This window comes from Montipora foliosa, chromosome 11 (genome assembly GCF_036669935.1).
Source record: "Montipora foliosa isolate CH-2021 chromosome 11, ASM3666993v2, whole genome shotgun sequence".
In the NCBI taxonomy this organism is placed as follows: domain Eukaryota; kingdom Metazoa; phylum Cnidaria; class Anthozoa; order Scleractinia; family Acroporidae; genus Montipora; species Montipora foliosa.
The window spans coordinates 33,050,009-33,072,508 of NC_090879.1; the positions used below are offsets into that span (position 1 = coordinate 33,050,009).

The 22,500-nt window shown below is 39.5% G+C and overlaps 2 protein-coding genes across 2 annotated transcripts; one reads left to right on the forward strand and one right to left on the reverse strand.

Annotated features, from left to right (window-relative positions):
- Positions 1-95: 95 nt before the first annotated feature.
- LOC137976925 (BTB/POZ domain-containing protein 6-like) lies at positions 96-1,037 on the forward strand. The gene has a single exon (XM_068824244.1). The coding sequence runs from the start codon at positions 96-98 to the stop codon at positions 1,035-1,037; it is 942 nt and encodes a 313-aa protein (XP_068680345.1).
- Positions 1,038-9,285: 8,248 nt separating this feature from the next.
- Positions 9,286-17,929, reverse strand: LOC137976285 (tetratricopeptide repeat protein 28-like). The gene is made up of 4 exons (XM_068823584.1): positions 17,752-17,929; positions 17,246-17,317; positions 12,250-15,052; positions 9,286-11,521 (listed from the first exon to the last, which is right to left on the reverse strand). The coding sequence occupies exon 3, from the start codon at positions 14,982-14,984 to the stop codon at positions 13,176-13,178; it is 1,809 nt and encodes a 602-aa protein (XP_068679685.1). The 5' UTR covers positions 14,985-15,052; positions 17,246-17,317; positions 17,752-17,929; the 3' UTR covers positions 9,286-11,521; positions 12,250-13,175.
- Positions 17,930-22,500: the final 4,571 nt, after the last annotated feature.

Here is a 22,500-nt window from a genome sequence, read left to right on the forward strand (position 1 = left end):
ATTACAGTAACAAGCTAAAGTCTTCAGGCAAGCATTAGATACTGGGGTATTTAGTTGCAGCTATTGCAAAGAAATCAAAACAACCTCATTCCAATATGTCTATCCATGAAAACTGGCAAATGAAGAGACCTACTATCAGAGAGAGAACCAAGTTTATGCTCAACAACGATCTTTTCAGTGATGTGAAATTTGTTACTTGCAAGACCTATGGCGATTGTGACGAAAAAGAAGTGATTTCAGCTCACAAGTTTGTGTTGTCAATTGGCAGTCCTGTGTTTGAAGCCATGTTTTACGGTGAGCTAGCGGACGTTAGTGACTCAATTGAACTGCCCGATTGCGAATTTGAGAGTTTGTTGGAGTTTTTGCGCTTCATTTACAGCGATGAAGTCAACTTGAGCCGAAGTAATGTGATGGGAGTGTTGTACTTGGCGAAAAAATATATGGTACCGACACTGGCCGGGAAATGCACGGAATATTTGCAAAATCATGTGGATCCATCGAACGTTTTCAATATTCTAACAACGGCTGAAAAGTATGGGGAGAAAAAGCTGCTGTCTCGTTGCTGGGAAGTGGTCGACAGACACACACAAGTGGCTGTGAAGGCTGATGGATTTACGATAATCGAGAAGTCCTTACTTGAAGCACTAGTCATAAGGGATTCACTGAGTGTCAAAGAGGTGGACTTGTTTCGAGCTGTTAATTCGTGGGCAACGAAAAATTGCAAAAAGCTAGGCCTACCATCTGATGGTACAATGAAACGAAAGGTTCTTGGTGAACGAATTGTGAAATCGATACGTTTTCCAGTAATGAAACAAGACGAATTTGCAGCGGTTGTTCTCGAGTCTGAAATTTTAACGCCAGATGAAGTGATCACTTTTTTCAAGTTTTTCAGTTCAACATTGACTTCTTCTGTGGGATTTCCTCAAACAAAGAGACCAGGTATCATTCATCGGTGCGGCGGCTTCGAATCTTTATCCCTTGATAGGTGGTTATTTGGAAGTGGGTACACAGACCCCCTAAGCTTATTGTTGACATAAACATCACGTTGTCTATCAGTTAGTTCCATCTCTGTCCAGGCGATCCCACAAAAATATCACGGACGCGGCAAACAATATGTCTTCATTTCCAAACACGTGCGCGACATTTTACAACGGGGAATATTTGTTTATAATTTTGCCTCATTTGCTCAAGGCTATCGTCAGCCAAGAGTAAAGTACTGAATATTGGAAGTGCATGATTTGTACAATGTGCTTCCTCTTTAAGTTTGAACCTGACACACCAGTTAATCTCTGAGAAATTCGACATTTTGCAAAAAATGTGTGGTTGCCACCCAAGGTTTTGATGGCCAATAACTGGGCGAGGCTTGTTATCGAACCGAAAGGCTTACAGTACGAAGCGCCTTACCGTGGCCACCTAGCAAAGTTTTTTAAAACTTACACGCCGATCAGGGTGTGCAAATTTGATGGACAGTCAACCCTCCTTGCAAAGTTCGCACGGTTGTGCGTTGAACATCATTGCATGGGTTGTTGAGTTGACGTACTTACACGTAGTTGTCATTCTTTTACCTTTTGAAGTCAATTTGTAAATGGCATGATGCCTTTCGTGAGCACACTCGTATGTTAATGAAACAAAATGTGAGCAATGGCGTCAACAAATATCCCCTTATTCCCCTGCCACTTGCACTTTACACTTGTTCATGCGCATGTATGATGATAGACTATAGTTGCTTGTCAACGGGCGAAAGGACAATTTTAGCTGCGCTTTTCCCCCTTGCCAAAACAGTAGTTTATCATCCTTCTCACCTGAGCATTTCAAACATCATTGGTCAGTGGCAATATATGAATGATATACAAATTCCCAAGGAGATTTATCGGCCCAACTGTTAGAATCAAGCATCATTTGATCTGCAATTTGTGTAAGTATGGTCGTCCTCCATTTCTTCAGTGACGCGTTTTTAAAAAACGGAAAAGAAACACAAGTATAATTGCGACGTATCCTAGCAGCAGGCGAATCCTTTTGATCTTATTTTCTTAGTCCTCAGAAAGCAAAGCAAGAAAATAAGGAAGCACCAATGCATGTCAAAGATTATTTCAAAACCAACATAAAAGCCTTCTTCGAAGGCCATTTCCGAGTTCATATCTGCATCATCTTCAAAGCGGGTAAGTGCGAAGTTTTTGTGATGGTAATTAAATCTACTTTACATATGAAAAAGTAACTTAGACGCGCTGGGCTTGGTTTTCACGTGACGTAATCAAAATTTAAAAAAAAGAGTAATTGTCAATCCTTTTGACATTTTAGTTTAGTTAATTATTAGAACAGCTGAAGACTTGTCTTTTCAAAAATTTTCAGTTTGATAGAGTTTTCCGTCTCGTGATAAAGCAAGGTTGAATTTCTCAGCTTTTGTGTGACAAGATATTAAAATGGCGACAGAGAAGGCTCACTTATCTGCTGAGAATTTGCAATCTGAACAGTCCTTGTATGACAATAAATACTCATATATAGATGTTTATGAGCACTCAGAAGACGACCACAGGTTTCTAAAAGCAAAACTCGATGACGTATGTTTTTGTTAGCTTCCGGCCGCCATTTGTGCCCCTGAGAGGGACACAAACATGGCGTCTCCATAAATAAATATTATAAATTTGAGTAAAACATTTCTTCGAATATCTACCCCATGAAACATCGCTCAGACCTGCAACTTTACGAGACTGCTTGAATATTTATCTTCTTTTATCTCTTTGATTCTTGACTTGATTTGTTGAATGGTTTTGATGATGGTGTGACAGTGAAAACCGGAAATAAAGGGGAGGCAGACCTGAATTCGGAAATGGCTTATTCGCTATTTTCACATTGAATTTTCCCCATAATACACATTGTTTGTCTTCCAATTTTTGCTTAAACCCTTGTTTTCAAACGCCCTTTGGAATATGCAGTTATTATAATTCAAAGTTCAGCGACATACATTTCTTGGATTGACTTAGCATTAGGAATTATATCTTTAAAACGAAAAACAAATAAGCTAAAGCCCGACACCCTTTTGCAGAGGAGGGTTTCCTGTAGCGTTTAGCGAGATTTCAGGTTTCTACGATGAATTCCTGTACGCAAAGTATCCGCTCAAAGATGAACTGAACTGAAAAAACTGAAACTGAAAAACCTTATTTAAACACGAGACATTGATGAGCCTAAAAAAGGACTCGTTACAAAAATTTACGTGTATCTACAATAGAATAAAAATTAAGAAAACACTAAACTAAGAATCTATAATAAAATTACCTATCTATACTATAAATTTAAAATAGTATCTAATTAGAGCAGGAATTACAACGACACTCGACCTGGCTCAACTTAAGTTTCTTTAGTTTGACCACAAAATTCTTAAGGTTTGGGGCCTCCCTAACATGCAAAGGTATACTGTTCCAGAGGCGGCACGCAATATACGAAAAAGATCTGTGTTTAAAACTAGTATTAGGGGCCGGCTGATCGAGTCTGCTACCATTGCAGCGAAGATTGTAAGCACAGTTTTTGATTCTAAACATATTACTCATATAATTGGGATAGCCTTTGTACACAAGTGTCAGAGCTTGGACCAGGCGCCTATGCTTAATGGAATCTAAATTATTCTGCAACAAGGTCTGCTGGTAACTAATAGACTTAGGTAGATTGAAGAGAGTTCTAAGTACGTAATAATTGGCATTTTCGATTAATTGCTATTAGAAGAGGACTACAATAGTCAAAATGAGGTAGAATGTACGACTTATATAGTTTGACCGCAGTGTCATTATCAATAAAATTCCTAATTCTGCGCAAGGCGGCTATCTTTGCATGAATTTTACTAAGAGCCAATTTAATATGTGAGGAAAAAGTGAGCTTATTGTCAATCGTCACTCCCAGCAACTTAAGTTCATCGATAGAATATTATTTGACTTTATTAAGGTGAGCTCATAATTATACTTGGATTTGCCAACAATCATTGCCTGCGTCTTTGTGGCATTCATGGTGAGGTAGTTATCTTAAAGCCAATTTGATAATCTCGCCAGGTCAGTATTGATGTAGAATTCCAAGGTCGCAGGTGAGTTACTAGCAGCATAACCGGTTGTGTCATCTGCGTAGAGCCTCAATTTCATATTCGTGGTAATACGGGTTATGTCATTAATATATAGATATATACATTAAACAAAAGCGGTCCCAGAAGAGATCCTTGCGGGAGACCACATTGGACTACACGCCAGTTGGAATAAGCGTTCTCTATTTTGACTCGTTGCTTACGATTGATAAGGTAAGAGCGGATCAATTGAATGGAGTGGTCCAGAAGCCCATATGCCACTAACTTTATTATCAGGAGGCAGTGGCATATAGTGTCAAACGCCTTACGTAGATCTATAGACACCGCAGAGACTGTTTAAGACTGTTCCGTAAATACCATGGAAACCTATAGGTTTTGTTACCTCTTAAACAACGGTTAGCGCTTAACGTCGGTGCTTAAAGTGCTCCTAATCTCAAATATTTATCTTTAATCAGCTAAATATTCCACATTCATAAAGAATATTCTACCATTTTCCCATAAGTCAGCAAAAATGGCCACAATTTTGACCCACGACCGAGCTGAAAGAGGTATAGTTCTATTCTGTATTTGACATCACAAACCGCTTTGCAATGTAAAAATTCTTTGAACATGAAATCTCTAATTTTTAGAGATAGCTCATTATGCAATGCCCTTTCAAGTAATATGTCAAGTGTGACGAGTGAGAGTGTTTCATCATGGGTTCCAAACACCGAGAAACAGATGAAAGCACGACACTGTAGGCGAAGTGCTTTTATTCTTTCGAGGTGTAATGAAATGATCTTTTGTTTTATCAGACAAGTGATAGTAATTTGTAAAGGAAATGAATATTCAATATTTGGGTGAGTTTAAAGGGTAGAACTTTTGAATAAATTTTCATAATATGGTGTGATGGAGAACGAGCTATTCAAAATCAGTTATTTGAAATTTAGAGTGGGCACCAATTAAACAAATTTATTACATTACCCAGTGGTTTGAGTTCTGCACCAAGAATCTTTACTAAACTCATGAAACCAGTGTACTCCACATTGCGAACCAGAGGCCACATTTTAAGTGGTTATCTCGATGACAGTTTCTTACTTGGTGATACCCCTGATCAATGCAAGGCGAATATAAACGATACCCGCTTCACTCCTTTTGGTGACCTGGGCTTTAATGTGTCAAGGGAAAAATCAATCACCCACACAACCCAGGCAGGTTATAGAACATCTAGGGTTTGTATTGAACTCTATTAACATGAAATTTACAATCAGATAACGTTACCACAGTGGCATTCATTGACAATATGGGTGGTACACATTCTACGGCATGTAACAAGGTTGTTCGAGACATTTGGCTGTGGTGTATTGAAAAGAAGATTTGGCTAAGTGCTACGCGCATTCCTGGAATTCAAAACAAAACTGCAGACAGACTTCGTCGAAATTTTCAGAATAGAACTGAATGGCAGCTACAACCAAGTGTTTTCAAATTGTTAACAAAGTAATGGGGAAGACCTGAGATAGATTTATTTGCCTCAAGGCACAATTATCAAATTAAGCCTTTTGTGTCAGGGCGTGCAGACCCCGATGGCTATGCAACTGATGCAATGTGTTTGAGCGGGAGACTGAGATAAATATGTTAATATTTTCCCTCCTTTCACCATGCTGTACAGCGTTCTTCAAAAGTTGCAGGAAGATCAGGCCAGAGCCTTAGTTATAGCCCCACTGTGGAGAACACAAGTTTGGTTACCACAGATGTGTCAAATGTTAATCAGCCAGCCAGTACCTCTACCGAAGGAGGCCTCCCTTCTCCAGTTACCACACGACAGGACCAAACAGCACCCTCTGTGGCACAAACTTCAACGGATGGCATGTTTCTTGTCAGGACGAGACTCAGACAACAAAATATTTCAGCGAGAGCTTGGGACATCATCATGGAATCATGGAGGATTGGCACCACCATACAGAACAGAGTGTATTTGGATAAGTGGAAGAACTTTGTCAGAACAACACATGCAAATCCCATTCATCCAACTGTAGCCGATGTTATTAATTTTTTGACACACTTTTATGATACTGGAAACAGCTATTCAGCCATTAACACTGCCCGATCTGCAATATCTGCAGCAGTAGACATTGCGGATAGCCCTTGCACAGTGGGTGAACACCACCTGATAAAGAGATTTGTCAAAGCAGCTTTCTAGTCCAGGCCACCACTTCCGAGATATCAGTCAATATGGGACGTATCTAAAGTTCTGGACCTCCTTAACACTTGGAGCCCTGCAAAGACTCTGAACTTGAAATACACCTTATTCCAAAATGGCCGCCATTTTAGTATTCTTTTGTTTCCATGCAAATTGGCCCTTATGACCTCGCTTTCAAACGTAAAATTCAAAAGAATATTTAACCTTGAACGAGGCCATAAGGGCCAATTTGCATGGAAACAAAAGAGTACTAAAATGGCGGCCATTTTGGAATAAGGTGTATTGTTGACTCTTAAGTTAGTTATGTCGTGTATGTTGGTTACTGGCCAAAGGTGTCAATAAGTTCATTTAATGGACATCCAACAGATGTCTAAAGGGAAGTCCTCATACAAGTTTCATGTTGACAAATTAGTAAAGTAGTCTGGACCAGGGAAACCACAACCAGTGCTTATTTTGCCTTCATATCCTGTTGATAAACGCTAGTGTGTAATGACATACTTGAAGGAGTATTTTATAAGAACAGAACCAGTTCGTAGCGCTGAACACACCAGATTATTTCTTAGTTATAGTAAGCCACACCAGCCAGTTTCCCAAAGCACGATTTCAAGGTGGGTCAAAACGGTCATGATGAAATAAGGTATAGACACTGTACACTTCAAGCCACACAGTACACGTGCAGCCTCCACTTCAGCTGCTTTTAGGAAAGGTGTACCTCTAGGAACTATAATGGCTGCTGCAGGATGGTCCGCAGAATGTACTTTTTGCTACTTACTACAAGAAAGATGTAACCGAGGACAATAACTATGGACAATCCATTGTAAATTGCTCTGTTTAATTTCTACTTTTTAGATGCCATTGTTAAGCTACAATGAGCCTATTGTTGTTCATTACTGTGACTTGCTATGGCCCGTGTGCTTTGAACTGTCACGGGATCTCGAATATGCAAATGAGGAGATTAAATTAAACAAGCCTTACTTTTAAGGTAAAGTTGGATTGGAATTCCGCCCTAAATACGGGGTTCCCTACCCAGAGGGGTTTATGAACATACATGGGCCACTGTCTTTGAAGGATGACCTTCACCACGCATGCGCTTCAATGAGGCGATAGAATTCCAATCAAACTTCACCTTACAGGTAAGGTAAAGGCTTGTTTAATTTTTAAGTTATTGTTACTTGAATAAATTACATACTTCAACTTGCATTTATTAGGTTCTGCTTACGGCGTAGCCAGCTACGCAGAACTTTGTTCGAGTGACAGGGTATTCTCTTTCACCATACTCGATGTTATGACGTCATAGTGCGTATTTCGTTGCTCTTGCGCTGACACCTACTCTTCAAAGAGTCAATTGTTATACATATAACCTCGGTATAAAAACCATGCAACACTGTGTAACCGGCCTCTTGTTTCTTTGTGCAAGCACGCTTGTGAGCCCACGTCTTTGGTTTCGCTTTTCTCGAGAACGAAACATTTACCTACTACAACGTTCCCGAACGAGGTTCGACCAGTTATGAAACACGCTGGAACGCCTGCTGAAACTTGTTTTGCAGCACCGTTGCACATAAGTTTCAGCTAAAAGTTTCAATGTGTTACAGCGGCTTATTCCCGTGGCTCGTTTCCGCTTATAGATCCCGCCTATAGCCCCAAAGTTATAAGCTCACCCAAATCTCCTTACGAATTGTGTAAGCCAGAGTTTTAAAACCGTAATTTTACAAATTTCTTATCATTTCTGGCGAGCGGGCCTTAAAAGGTCGGGACTAATCTGTTTTTGCTTTTGCATGCCGGAAGCGTGATGATCAGTCAGCAAACTCTGCCACAATAATAACTGCAAACTGCCTTTTGATTTTCGTGTGGGTCAGAGACCGAGAAGAGAATGAGCGCCAAAGGTCGAGGCAGAAACTTTTCTACAAACTAGTTATACTAGTTAGCAAATCTTGGAGGTGACGTACTCTTAACTGTTTCTCTTTCCGAAAAACACGTGTTGGTGTCTTCCAGCTCTGGGAGTGAAAGTGAACTTGGACTTAACGAGAGAAAATGCATACACTCTGACTCTGACTCCGAGGATAATGAGGCTCTGGGTCGATTAAGAGCGATTTACGTGGTTTTTGGTTCCTCTTCTTTTCCGTCTATATATTCTATACCAAAGGTTGGGCACCGAGACCAAGCCGCCGAACGGATTCACCGAAGGGAAAGGGCCATAAAGTCGCTCCCAAGTCTTCGATCGCCTCGAAATTCCACGTAGATCACGGACGATACCTCCGCTGCCTATTCGCCCCTTTTAATTGAGCCGCTTGTACACTGAAAAGAAATTAAGGGCAGCCAAATTCTGCAAACATTTGCTTCGAAAGCCATCGAATTCGGCTCTTATTCGTTGGAAGACTAAGCCTAAGACAGTTGGAAGAACGCTTGGCGACCCGCGATTGGTCAGTGAGCACAGTGGTGACCAGTCGTGAGTCATGGATGTTCGCAACTTTGTTTGTGCTTTAAAGGCTTCTCTTTGCAAAAAAGACAACAAAACTTGCGGCGGTACGTTTTGGTGAATGAAACAAGTCTTTTAGGCGTATCGTGCTCCTTTTGTGAACGGCTTTTGGAGCCACAGGTAGCCACTCCTATCACTGATGATTTTAGTGGTGGCTTTCGACTTTTTTATTTAATCTGTGTAACTATTCTTGGAACTATGATGTGTGTAACACACTTCAAACGAAAAGTACCATTGCAAAGAGCTCGTTTGGGAGTGGCATGTATTATCACGACATTAAATACGTTTTGCTTAAAGCATGACAAGTAAAAGACTAATGATCTTTTTTTTCGAATTTGCTGGCATCATAAAAAGTATTCAGTCAATAACGTGTCAGACTAATGCGCACATTTATGCTTACAATGTGAAGTAGGGGTGCACGTTGGTAAATTCTCTAATTCCTCGGCCACTTAAAACTGAGCTTAGATGTAGAAAAAACTTACCCTTGCAATCTACAACAAGTGCTTTTGAAGGGGTTATCCCCCTCCCCACCCACACCCGCAAACAAAAAAAAGGCAAAGCAAAAAATGAAATGACGGTCATATTGGCATCCCAAACAAATGCTTTATTGTTGTAGCATACTTCATTTTGTCTACTTGACTTTTCCAGACTTTCTTTGTGGCTTAATTTAATACTGTTTGTTTTTATGTTTACACCAGGACGAAAAGAAATCACTGTTTTCATGGATGGAGTAGCGATTGAGAAATACTTGCATGGAAACCAGGGCATGCATGGAAACCAGGGCTTTGTTGTCTCTTTTGGATAATATCCACACCGAAGCTATTGAAAAGGAAAGACCCTTGAAAGGAAACCCTTTTAAAATCGGTGCCCATACCTACAAACTGTGGATATATACACAGTTATTACATCTAATCACCGACTTTAACACTGTTTCCTTTCCAGGATGCTTAATGCCTCGTGTTTTAATATCGCTTTTTTTCCGAGTGTTTTCGTTTACATTAATCTACAGATCTTTACCTTCACAAACGTATTTTGTATCGCGTTTGGAAGACACATTTTTATGCAATTTGTAAAACTGAGCATATTTATGATTTCTAATCAAGTTATATGATAAGCAAATGGAGAGCTAGTTGTCTTATCCAACGTTAGATGGTTTCCTTACTTACTTGACCTATAAAGGCGCTGTTACACTCGGCAATTTTTCGAGAACTTGTCTCTCAATTTTGTTTTGACAAGATATCTCACACTGCAAAGCTATTCGCTTGACGGTTGTTACAATGGGCAACGTTTCCTGCAATTTGTCTGGCTGTCGATGATCTCATGAGGTTAAAGGAACATTTCACTGGATGATGACGCAATCCGTTGCGACACAAGTTGCAGGGCAGATTTCACAGCACGCATTGCTTGAAACCTTCGTTGCCAATTTGCGTAAACCAATGCGCAAAATAGCAATGGATTTTACTTTCCGCGAAGGGTTTTGCAATTTGTCTCACCTTGTTTTTGGCAGTGGTAAAGTGTGCAACTTGCAACTTTTCTCGTTATTGCATGAAAAATTGCAAAATGCAACAGAGCCTTACATTAAATTAGGGTTTCAGTTTAAAACGTAAGTTAAACAATCGGTTGCGTCACATGACCCGGATATCAAAGTACCATCAGTTTTACATTAGCGACGGAAATTGTCTAAATTAAAGGCCATAGTATAGGCTGCCTGTAGCCTTTTGTTCCCTTGAGGCTCAAACCAACACTTTAAACCAACTCGGTGCTATTTGGAAGGATTGAATCTACCCCAACTGTTTCACATAACATCAAATGTTATGGTAGGTGCGCTCATTAATAGGATATAAAAGTTTATCATAGCAACGAAAAGCCTTCTTAAAAAAAAAGCCCTATATTTTGAGTTCAAAAGCTTACATCTCAGAAACGAACTAGGTGAACCCCATTTTCTATTGCTCAAAAGTGGTTAGCAGGCTAAGATAAATTCTTTGCAAAGGTATAAAAAATTCTCTGCAGTGGATTCAGAGCCACCTAAAAGTTTTCCACTTGTGAAGGTGGCTATGAATCTGCTCCAGAGAATTTTTTCTAACTTTGCAGCGGATTTGTTAGTTCCCTAACTATTATTCCAAGAATTGAACTACTTTCGAATGCAAACACATTCTTTTACTTTGCTTAAAAACACCACCGATAACTCAAGGGAGTAAGCCCTATGAAGAACTTGGAAATTTATTGAGAAAAGAAAAACGTCTTCTTTATTGCTGATGATTCTATTCATTTCTTATGCAGAAGAACAGGAAAAAAAATTCACCCGTCGTTTCCCTTCTATTTTGTGATCTTTGAATGTTGCAAATGTCACGTCTCTTTTCCTTATCACGGTAAATGTCTGATGTTAAGGGTGATCAGCAAAAGTGTTTTGTTTTTCTTTTCTTTCAAAACTGGCTTACACTCATATAACAAAAACAGTTTCAAAGAACTAAATAGAACATCAATTTTAGCAACTCAAATATAGCACTGTGATTTTGATCGTCATTTAAGTAACAATGACTGTTGAAGTTATACGAGAAACGAAATATCAAAAAAACGAGTAAAACTAGCATTTTACTATAGATCTAAGCTTTCTGTCATAATTTCACTTACAATAATCTCAGTCTGTTGGTTTATTTAACGCAGTAAACTTCTATAAAACCTTTGGAGCTTGTTCTATTGGCATAACCATGATTGTTAACCCGTTCTACTTTTTTTACAAGTTCGGCAATTACTGAAGCGTCAGGCTCTGCTAGTTAATCTTCTAGCACCTTCGACATCGATTCTGGAAAAAAAAAAAAAAAAAACAGCTCTAAATATAGCTGGTTCTTTCGAGCATACACAATGCGCCGAGGCGAATGGCTACGTGCAGGACGATGCTGTCGTTGAATTCCTTATAAAAGATGACGTTTAGAGATCTATGGGAGAACGGAAATACGAAAAGAGACATCACGAGGTGATAAAATGAGCCCTCTTCACCAGTTAACAAAAAGCCAGAAAACGCTAAACGAAAACAGTTTTTCCACCAATGTGAAGTGTATCCTTTAAATATGCTACTGTGCATGCATGTGGAAATTACATTTGTGACAAAAGTGTGTTACAGGAAACTTTGAATTGTTTATACTACGAAGCTACAATCATAGACAAAACTGTTGGGAAGCTTATTACTTTTGACGTCTTCATTGGTTTTTTCCTCTCCCCCCTCATTCAATATTGTACAAAACTGAATGGTTTTAGTGGGAAATTGTTGAGTTATCTTCCAACATTGAATAGGTTGGGAGGGGGGGGGGGGGTCTATATGAGAGAAGGTGAAACTATTTCTTTTGCGCGTTAACAGAAGCGGGTTGAAGTACATACGGCTCTGGTGTGGTTCATTTACATAACCTTCCCAACTACCTTTGTCTATTGTAGCAGCTCGTTATCATGCCATCTTAGGCCTATTTGATTCCTATCGTCAATTTTCCAATTTAAAAAGTACTCTTGTTTTTGCAGTTAAACTCGAACTTCACTTACCATTTTTTTGGAAATTCCAGCGTGACATCATCGCCAACAAGCACAAATGGCGCCCAGTGCTTTATAGCGCAATACTGCTTTGACTCTCGGAAATATTTCATTGTTTGTTGAAGAGCTGCACTTGCGGTTTTTCCATCTACCAGGTGCTGGTAGAAGCTTCTCATGAACAGCAACGTTACTTCGTCATCAATTGCCCAGAGTGACACCAAAACAGACCGAGCTCCAGCACACAGGAAAGCCCTTGCAATTCCCATCACTCCCTCAGACTTCACTTCTCCCCGGCCACTGTGACAACAGCTCAGCACAACTAGCCTTGCTCGAAGACAAATTGTCTGAACATCCGACATTTTCAAAATGAAGTCTTCCTCTTTGGGGGTTGGCGATTTCCGTTCGTTATTTGGGGCTAAAGCAATTTCTCCCGTTTTTTGGCATCCATGTGCTGCAATGTGAACTAAAGCAACTGATTTCATACTTTTCAGCACCTCAGATTTCGTGGCACTTTTTCCAGTCAGCGGTGTTGTCTGCAGAAGTTGTCCAATCATCTCTACTTCTTGTTTTGCGCAGGGAAGCTGTTCCCAAATGGGTTTCCCTTTCTTGTTAGTAACTTCCTTCAACCAGGGATCACCTACAAGCAGTGCGCCAGTCTTACTGTGGAAGTCATCAGGTGCTCCAACGATCACATTAAAGGCGGTCAACGAGGGAATGGTGCGGATCCTGATAGATTCACTCAATGCAGAATATGGAGCCAAGCAAAATGGTCCATCGGGAACAACGATTAACTCATTTCCTTGGAGCAAGTCTGCAATTGGCCCGAGTAAGACTTCATACAACGGTTGTAAAGAGTTACCAGAGGATGAAGATGGTAGAACTGCTTTCTCACTGATAGGTTTTTTACTGCAAGACAGGTCATTGCGTAGTGCATCCAATTAACGATTCTCGCATCTTACACCATCCCCTACGCCAATCCCTTTCAAAATAGTTTCCATCAACAAATCAGCGCTTCCATTTGCGATTTCGTTTTGTCGAAAGCTGATCTTGCTGTCTTTTCTTAGCACCCAAAACGTGATCTTGTTCTCGTCAAGTGCCACAAAAACGGCATGTGAAGGTAAAAACTCTAATGCAGTTGTAAGAGTTTGATTCGGAGCAAGTGCTGAAAATGACTGAGAGTCAATGCCGTATTGATCTTGCAAAATATCCATCAAAGCCTGTGCTCGACCTTTCTCAGCAGCATACAAAGCTTCTTCTATTTCTCCATTCTTCAAAAGTGTCCTCCACAGAGCAGTGTATGACACGCGATAAGAATCACGAAAAGTTACTTTTAATTCATCTTCTGACTTCAGACTATGCCTTGTTTCATCAAAATGTTTTATACTTGAACGATAACAACTGAGTGCATTAATCAACGAACCCAACAATTCATGAACATAACCTTGCGAATACCACGCGTTTCCCTCTCTTAGACAGTCTCCAATTTCCTTAAAAATACTAAGACTGAGTTCATGGTAATCCATGGCTTCCTTCAAATAACCTAGATTGCATAAGGCATTTCCCAGATTTAAATACGCTGATCCCTCCCCAGCCCTATCCCTTACATCTTTAGCAATACTAAGATCTTTTTCGTAGTGTTCAATGGCTTGTTTAACATTACCTAGTTTAAGATAGGCATTTCCCAGATTTCCATAGGTTAATCCCTCCCCAGCCCTATTACCTACTTCTTTAGCAACACTAAGATCTTTTTCGTAGTACTTAATGGCTTGTTTAAAATTACCTAGACTAAGATATGCATTTCCCAGATTTCCATAAGTTAACCCCTCTCTAGCCCTATTACCTACTTCTTTAGCAATACTAAGAGCTTTGTCGTGGTACTCAATGGCTTGTTTAAAATTACCTAGTTTGCGATAGGCATTTCCCAGATTTCCATAGGTTGATCCCTCCCCATCCCTATTACCTACTTCTTTAGCAATACTAAGATCTTTTTCGTGGTACTCAATGGCTAGTTTCAAGTTACCTAGACTAAGATAGGCAATTCCCAGATTTCCATAGGTTAATCCCTCCCCAGCCCTATTACCTACTTCTTTAGCAAAACTAAGAGCTTTTTCGTAGTACTCAATGGCTAGTTTCAAGTTACCTAGACTAAAATAGGCAATTCCCAGATTTCCATAGGCTGATCCCTCCCCAGCCCTATCCCCTACTTCTTTAGCAATACTAAGATATTTTTCGTAGTACTCAATGGCTTGTTTAAAATTACCTAGATTGCGATAGGCATTTCCCAGATTTCCATAGGTTGATCCCTCCCCAGCCCTATTACCTACTTCTTTAGCAATACTAAGAGCTTTTTCGTGGTACTCAATGGCTTGTTTAAAATTACCTAGATTGTGATAGGCATTTCCCAGATTTCCATAGGTTGATAACTCCCCAGCCCTATTACCTACTTCTTTAGCAATACTAAGATCTTTTTCGTAGTACTCAATGGCTTGTTTAAAATTACCTAGACTAAGGTAGGCAATTCCCAGATTTCCATAGGTTGATCCCTCCTCCGCTTTGCAGCCTATTTCTACGAAAATAGGTAATGCTTGTGCATAACTTTTTATGGCCTGTTGATAATCAGGTAGGTTGAGGTAAGCACCGCCGAGATGAAAGTGAGCCCTTCCTTCACGATATCTGTCTTCTACACTTATCGCAATGGCAAGCTCTAGCATTCGCTGCTCTACCGCCTCGAACTTCCCATCTACCATTTTTCAGTAACTAAATGACAATTAAACCTTTTTTGATGAGATGATCCAATGTCAAATCAAAGATGAAGCTGGAAGGAAAGAAATATAAAGAAGCTTGATGTTTAATCTGCTTTTTAGCTTCGAGACGAAAACGTTTTTACCGCCCTATCCCCTCCCATGGTGGTTATAAAGGGGTGGTATCAACGGGTTAACACGGCGGGTCTGCCCTCACCTTTGCTGGAAATAATTCATTTCTTTTGTTAGCAAATTGTGGCCAAAATATGGCAAAAACCTTGATCTCATTTTCTTGACTTGTTCCCAGCAAACAGAGGTGCACCTTGGCAATGCGCTCTTTGAGTTTAAGTAACGGTACAGAGCGAGAAGCATAAAGTACTAAGAGGTTTTGGATGACTTCAGCTTACCAATAACTCCAAATCAAACCCTCCTTTTTTTCAGAAGTCAATCACTGAGCAAAGAAATTCTGCTTTACTTGCTTAATCACCAAACAAATACAATCAAATAAAACATATCAAGTGCGGTAGTTGTAAAATTCAGTATCGCGTTGCCAATGAAAACCGAGTGAGCTAGAATGCTGGCACATCGGTGAAATAACCCTTTGGAAAGAGCAAGGGTTTTAAATATTCCTTCCGAAAAATTGCTTCTTGAATCTTTACGCATTCATGCCACCTTGTTTTGCATTTGACTTACCAATTGCTATATGACAAAACGCGTTCATTTAATCACAGAGGTCTAAACGTCACTTATCACTAAAAACCCAGCACAATGACAACTTTAGGAAAGAAAAACGTAAGGCAGAGGACTCGTCATAAAATGTCTCATTTATCTGATCATAGTTGACTGGGTGTTCACAGTAAATTATAAATGCGCGCCAAGGATCAGCGGTTCATTGAGCAAGTTACATTAGAGAATTCATTTGTCAGGTATTGGAGTTTTAAAATTACAAACTGTGAAACATTATAAGTCCATCACATGTAGAAAGGAATTGCATTGCCTTTGGGTAAGACATTGACATGATACTTTATGTTCGAAGCCTTTTTGACGGGGAAGCGGCGGGGGCATTGAGGTCTATTAGAGACTGCAGACACCCGTTCCCCTAAAAAAATTACCTGAATCGCTTCTACAAACTGAATATCTGAGCGTTTCCAAAATACACTGTTGACGCATGCATGATATGGACTAAAGTTATTCATGTTATAGTCAGGTATTTGTGGATGCCTTGGTTGTGAATAACACATATCCTCTAGTTTGTCTTTTCGGCTTAAATGTAAGAGATCCAGAGACCCCCCCCCCCCCCCCCAATAAAATCGTCTCTAAGTGGATGGTAATACATCGCAACAGAGGACTCAGTAAGGTAGTTGAAGAGAGCGGAAAGAAAGATTTTGCTACCAAAGGTATGAGTGGTATCGACAAGGCGGGACAGTGAACTGCCACGAGAATATAATAACGACAATTAAATAGCCATGTATCGATGGAGTTTTCGAATAAGTTAAAAAAAAAGAAAATGTGAGATAAAAACCACAGTTTACCACGAAGCAGGACTGAAGCTAATATCGATCAACGATTTACTTCTCCACAGATGAAAAACAGATATACTTCAAGTCCTATTATAACCAAGAAATCAAGTTTTAAGCTTTGATTTCCAAAGACACCTGTTTGTTTTAACTAGAATTTTCCTATTTAATGATACGCCATTACTAACTTTGAAATATTTAAGAGATCTAGATCGAGGAGAAAATAACGTCAAAGACTCATGAGTTTAAGAATGCAATGGGTGTGTACGAGGCTTAATTAATATGCAGCACGGGAGTTTCGGGCTTTCAGACTTTTAAACTAGTGTTTTGAATATAAAATGAATCGCATTTTAAGCCGGTGAGTAAATGATGTCACTTTCCCTAGATCCAACCCTCTGAGGTCCCATCGGTCAGTTTTGAACGTGAGTGTTGGCGGACTGTGAAATCCAAAATTTATACTCAAAGTAAACATCTTTTGGATAAATAACTGACCAAGCTCAAAATGTTGCCAGTGAGGTGCTAAGCAAACAAACTGAAAATCTGAAGAAAAAAGGAAATGATTTTTTGATCATAGTAGCACTTTAACTGTAACGCGACTGAAACTTTTGTTCAATTCAAACAGTCGTTACGGTTGTTTTGTAAGCCTACAGGCTAGGATATTGTTTATTTGCTCTGAATTTTAATCACAGCCGTTGTCGAACAAGTATAGTCAAGCACACAATCATTAGGACGATTTTGAAAATTACTGACCTTTTTTTCCAGAGTCACTCAAAAAGACACAGCACAGTAAATAGAGCGCGACCAAAGAATGAAATCTGCAGTCTGATTAAAAAAAAAAGGAGAAAAAAAAGAAAGAAACGCGAATAACAAAATGGAAATACTCTTTTTTCTTGGAATGATCCGTGCCTCACAATTACTTTCTTTGCCTCAATGTACTAGAAATATACACTTAGGTTCCGTTCCTTTGTCACAGTGTGAAACTAATCTAAAACATTTATCATGAATTAAACTTTAAGAAAAAAACTATAACAAGCTGTAATGGTGTCAAAAGCAAAACGCACGCATCTTTTATCTTTAAATCGAGTTCTAAGATATAGTGATATAGTGACACGAATGTTTTTTGATAAGCTTAGCAAACAGAAGAGCATCTATTGAGCCAAGCTGATCTCGATTAACAATCTGAGCATAAATGCTTTGTTTCAGAGTAACGATGTTCAGATAGAATTGATTGCTCCTATGGAGCCCTTATAACTTACCTTTTGCAAATAATTTAAAGGACTGCATTTAAACAATACAGAGATTACAGCAGAACAAGAAAACAGCAGTTTGGAAGAATTGTGTTTACTGGGCGAAGGCACGGAAAGTGATTTGTTGAGTTGCAGTTTTGAATATATATAGCGAAAATCATTCTATTATCAGCTCTGTGATATCACGTTGTTTTGACTCCTGCATGATCACAAATAAACGGAAAATGAAATTACGCTCGGTAAAGATAAAAGAAAAAAGTCTTCGGCTTTAAGAATACCCGACGATTTAGATATGAGCCTTACTGCCAGTAAAGATGCACATCTAACTAAACCAGCAGGCTTATTTATTCTGCTCTCAGAGCTTTAAGACAAGGGAAGTATCGAAAACCAAGCACTCGAAAACGAAGAACATAGCAGGAGGCACCCAAAAGGTCGAAACCGAAGTAAGCACTCTAAGTCGAAAACGAAGCCGAATCCCAACTCGAAAACGAAGCTCTTAACACTCGAAAACGAAGTACCCAATTTGCAAATAGAAGATCGCTTTGACCATAGGCAAAAACCAAATTTGTTATTATTGATCACAATAAAAATGAAGTTTCTACTAAACAGGGCCAGCCAGGGGGGTAATGGTATACCAGTATACCCGAAAAAAATTCGCGAAAATACCCGGCAAAAATACCCAAAGTTCATCCAAATATACCCAAAATCAATGGAAGCATTGTATACTGTATTCCTGAAATTCAAAGGAAGTGATATACCGAATACCCGTATTTGAGCTGCAATATACCGTATACCCGATTTAAAAAGCCCCTGTATACCGTATACCCAAAAACCCTGGCCGACCCTGACTAAAGATCGTTTTTCTGCTATTTCTTACTATATCCTTGAGTTTAGGAAGTTGGGTAGGCAGCAGAAAACCACTATGGTCTTTAAATCCTTAAACGGTCTTACATCCGAGTATTTAAGCGATGTATTTATCAATCGATCTGACGCTACTAATTATTCGCTGAGGGACTCCGTGAACAAACTTGTTATTCCAATACCATTTTTTTGGAAGACAGTTTTAGCTATGGTGGTGCGATGCGGTTCTTTGATCTGGTGTCTGACTCATTAGATGTTTGACTTCCTGTGATTACGAAAATGGTAAATGCATCTTTTTCTATTGCACACTTCACTTCAGAGTGGAAGGAAGCGATCGTAAACCCTTTGCTTAAAAAGGGCGCCAAGGACTCTGCTTACAAGAACTTGCGACCAGTCAGCAATCTATAATTTGTATCCAAGATTACTGAGAGGGCCGTATTTGACCAGTTGCACGCCCGCGTTACAGATAACGAACTATTTCCTGTATTGCAGTCGGCTTATAGGAAATGACACATTACCGAGACGGCGCTGCTTAAAATAGTTAACGACATCCTGCTTAATGACATCCTGTTTGACATGAATCGCCAGCACGTGTCTTTGCTCGTATTGCTTGATTTAAGCGCAGCATTTGATACGGTTGACCACGCCATACTCTTGCGGCGCCTAGAAACGTCGTTTGGTGTCACAGGAGATGTTCTCAAATGGTTCGCCTCTTACTTGTCTGGTCGCTCTTAGCGTGTTGCGGTCAATGGAAAACTGTCAGACACATCTCACCTATCATTCGATGTTCCTCAAGGGTGTTGTCTAGGACCGCTGCTCTTTTCTGTCTATGCTAGTAAGCGGTTTGAAGTTATTAAAACCTATCTACCAAAAATCCATGCATATGCAGACGACTCTCAGCTTTACCTGTCGTTCAAGCCAGACAGGTCTGAAAGCGAGACGGAGGCAAAATGTGATATGGAGCGGTGTATCAGGGCTGCGAGGGCGTGGATGGTCGAAGATAAGTTGAAGCTGAATGAAGAGAAGACTGAGTTCGTGATCATTGGAACTCGCCAGCAGCTTAGTAAAGTCCGAACTGATAGTCTTTTAGTTGGTGACATGCCTGTACCATCAGTTACTTAACCTAGGAATTTAGGTGTTTGGTTTGACTCTAACCTCCATTTTCACAGCCACATAAACAAGACGTGCCAGTTAGTTTTCTCTTCATTGAACAATATTAGACGTATCAGAAAATACCTCCCTTTTGAAGCTGCAAAGACTTTAGTACAAGCTTTGGTCATAAGTCGCATTGACTATTGCAGCTCAATATTATATGGTCTGCCAAGTATACATATTCATAAGTTGCAACGTGCACAAAATGCAGCTGCTTGGTTACTGATGACCAACACACCGTGCTATGCACACCTCAGCCCTGTAATGATAGAGCTTCATTGGTTGCCTGTTAAATTTAGAATTATTTTTTAGTTCAATTTAACAACTTTTAAAGCTCTTCATGGCCTTACACCAGCCTATCTTTTAATTTCGAAAAACTCTAATTATAATTTAAGATCAAATAGTAATAATACTCTTGCCCGTCCCGCAGTAAAATCGACCAAGACCAGTGGAGATAGAGCCTTTTCAATTGCTGCTCCAGTTTTATGGAACTAGTGAGCCTTTGACGTCATTTTCTCCGTGATCCAGCTCTCTCAAGAACATAAAGTTAGTAATGACGGACCCTTAAATAGGAAAATTCTAGTTAAAATAAACAGGTGTCTTTTTGAAAGCAAGGCTTAAAACTTGGGTCACTTAGTGTTCAGTTAACATAGTTTTGAAATCCAAAGAAAAATAAGGATTTATTTTTTGGTCACAGGGGCACTTTAAGAGAGAACTCAAAACGTATATTTTTAGGCAAGCTTATTTTAATGTTTAGATTTTATATTTTTGTTTGAAGTTTTATTAATAATTTAGTCAATATCATTCTTTACGTTAAACAATCAACTATTCTTCATTAAAAGAACACAAGGCTGGAAACTCCACAGGCGCCCCAAGTTCAGTGCGAGCATGGCCGACAAAATATAAGGATTTGCATGGGATTCCCGAAAAAAAACTTAAGAAGATAATTATTTGAAAATATCTCAATTAAAGAGCCTAAAGTTTTTGCCATTGTGGCTAGCTTCCTACCTGTGTGGTTGTTTTCCAGATCTGACACGACTTGAGCCATTTTTCAATCTCCGGGTTATCAACGGTTATAATAAAATCCCAAGGCCGGAGACTAAACTCCCTGGAGCCACCAATTTGAGTCAAATTTTCTTGGATAAAATTCACAATTTTACATGAGGATTGAACTTTCATCTCAACCCATCATCAACGCAATAGCAGTCCTGCGAGCAACGTCACGCGGTGAATATTGCAATAAAATAGCTTTCGAATGCGTTGCTTTATCACCAAAAAGTGGCCACGGCTTCGACCGTTAATAACAAACTGAGTCTTACCGGGGTGGCCGACCATAGTTTGTCAACCGCAAATTTCTTTATTCTTCTGGGCCTCCCGACATGACTGCATTGTCTCAGTCGTGTCGTCCAATCGCAGTCACGCCTCCTTCGCGTTGACAAACTTCAAAAACACATTCGCGAAGCCGGAAAGCGTTGAAAGATGGGAGAATGAAAGCCGTAGTCAACAAACTTTTGCGCATTCATGCCGCTTTTATTAGTTAATAGGACTTTGTACTTTATAGGCTGTTCGCGATCGTGACCGTATTTATCAAGCCTTCAAGGAATTAACATTAATTATGCAAATAAATTTTTTTCCCGTAGCTTGTCAACCGCAAATTTTTTTATTCCCCTGGGTCTCCCGACAGGACTGTTTTCTCTCAGATGCTAATAATTTAATTCCACTGGGGTCAGTGATAGGGTTTAAAAGTACTAACGAGTGACCACGAGTGACCACGAGTGACCATGAGTAACCACGAGTGACCAGGAGTGACCAGGAGTGACCACAGCTGACCACGGGTGACCACAAGTGAGAATGAATCAAAATATCTCCGTTTTGTTACTATGACGTCACATTCACATCATTTCATCAAATACCGTATCTATTAGAAGGGAGACTACTGACTGAACATTTTCCGCGGCATCATCTCGTCCGACGATGGAAAAAAAAAAACAAATAAATAAATTAATTAAATTAAAAGAAAAAACTATAACTACAGCAAAACGTATGTTTTATTACGTCATCATGTTATTTAACTTCTTTAAAACACACCAAACGTTAGCTTTGAATATTTCCTTTGAGACACCAGGCGACCAACGTTCCGCCACTGTTATCTGCTCTTCCTCTACTAGACATAACAAAAATTCAACTTCAGAGCGTGAAGTAATGAATTTTTTTTACTGGTGGAAAACAAAAACTGAAATTTATTTATTATCAAATGGAATAAGAAAGCCCTATAAACCGACTAAATAAGGCAACTTTAGTTGAACTGAGGAACAATCATTCCACCCCTTAATGAAGAGTGACTCTTAACTCGACGTAAGGTAATTTTTCAGGGAATTAACAAACTGGATCAGGTTATAACTTCCTGCTTTCATTCACAGGTGTACGATTACTTTATGTGCCAAACAAACGTACAGGAGAGCGATAAAAAAGCTTGCATTTCTAGCTTCTTTACGGAACATAAGAACATATATGTATTTTTGGAATCACACGGAGAGATTAAGTGTAATAAAAAGTATTTATGGCGTTAATAAAAATATATTTATACGAATTGTTCACAATCCAAAGGATATTAAGCTAAGCATGAAATAGCCGGACTATTACTATGACGCGAGGAGTAGTGAGTTTACAACGCCAAAACTCAATGAAGTACTTGTCCAGACATCTCGTCGGCAACACATTTGAAAGTTGAATGGAATTTTCCAA

What these genes read in the sequence shown, in the direction of transcription:
- LOC137976285 (XM_068823584.1), bottom strand. Translation starts at nt 14,984, where the DNA reads ATGGTAGATGGGAAGTTCGAGGCGGTAGAGCAGCGAATGCTAGAGCTT.
- LOC137976925 (XM_068824244.1), top strand. Translation starts at nt 96, where the DNA reads ATGTCTATCCATGAAAACTGGCAAATGAAGAGACCTACTATCAGAGAG.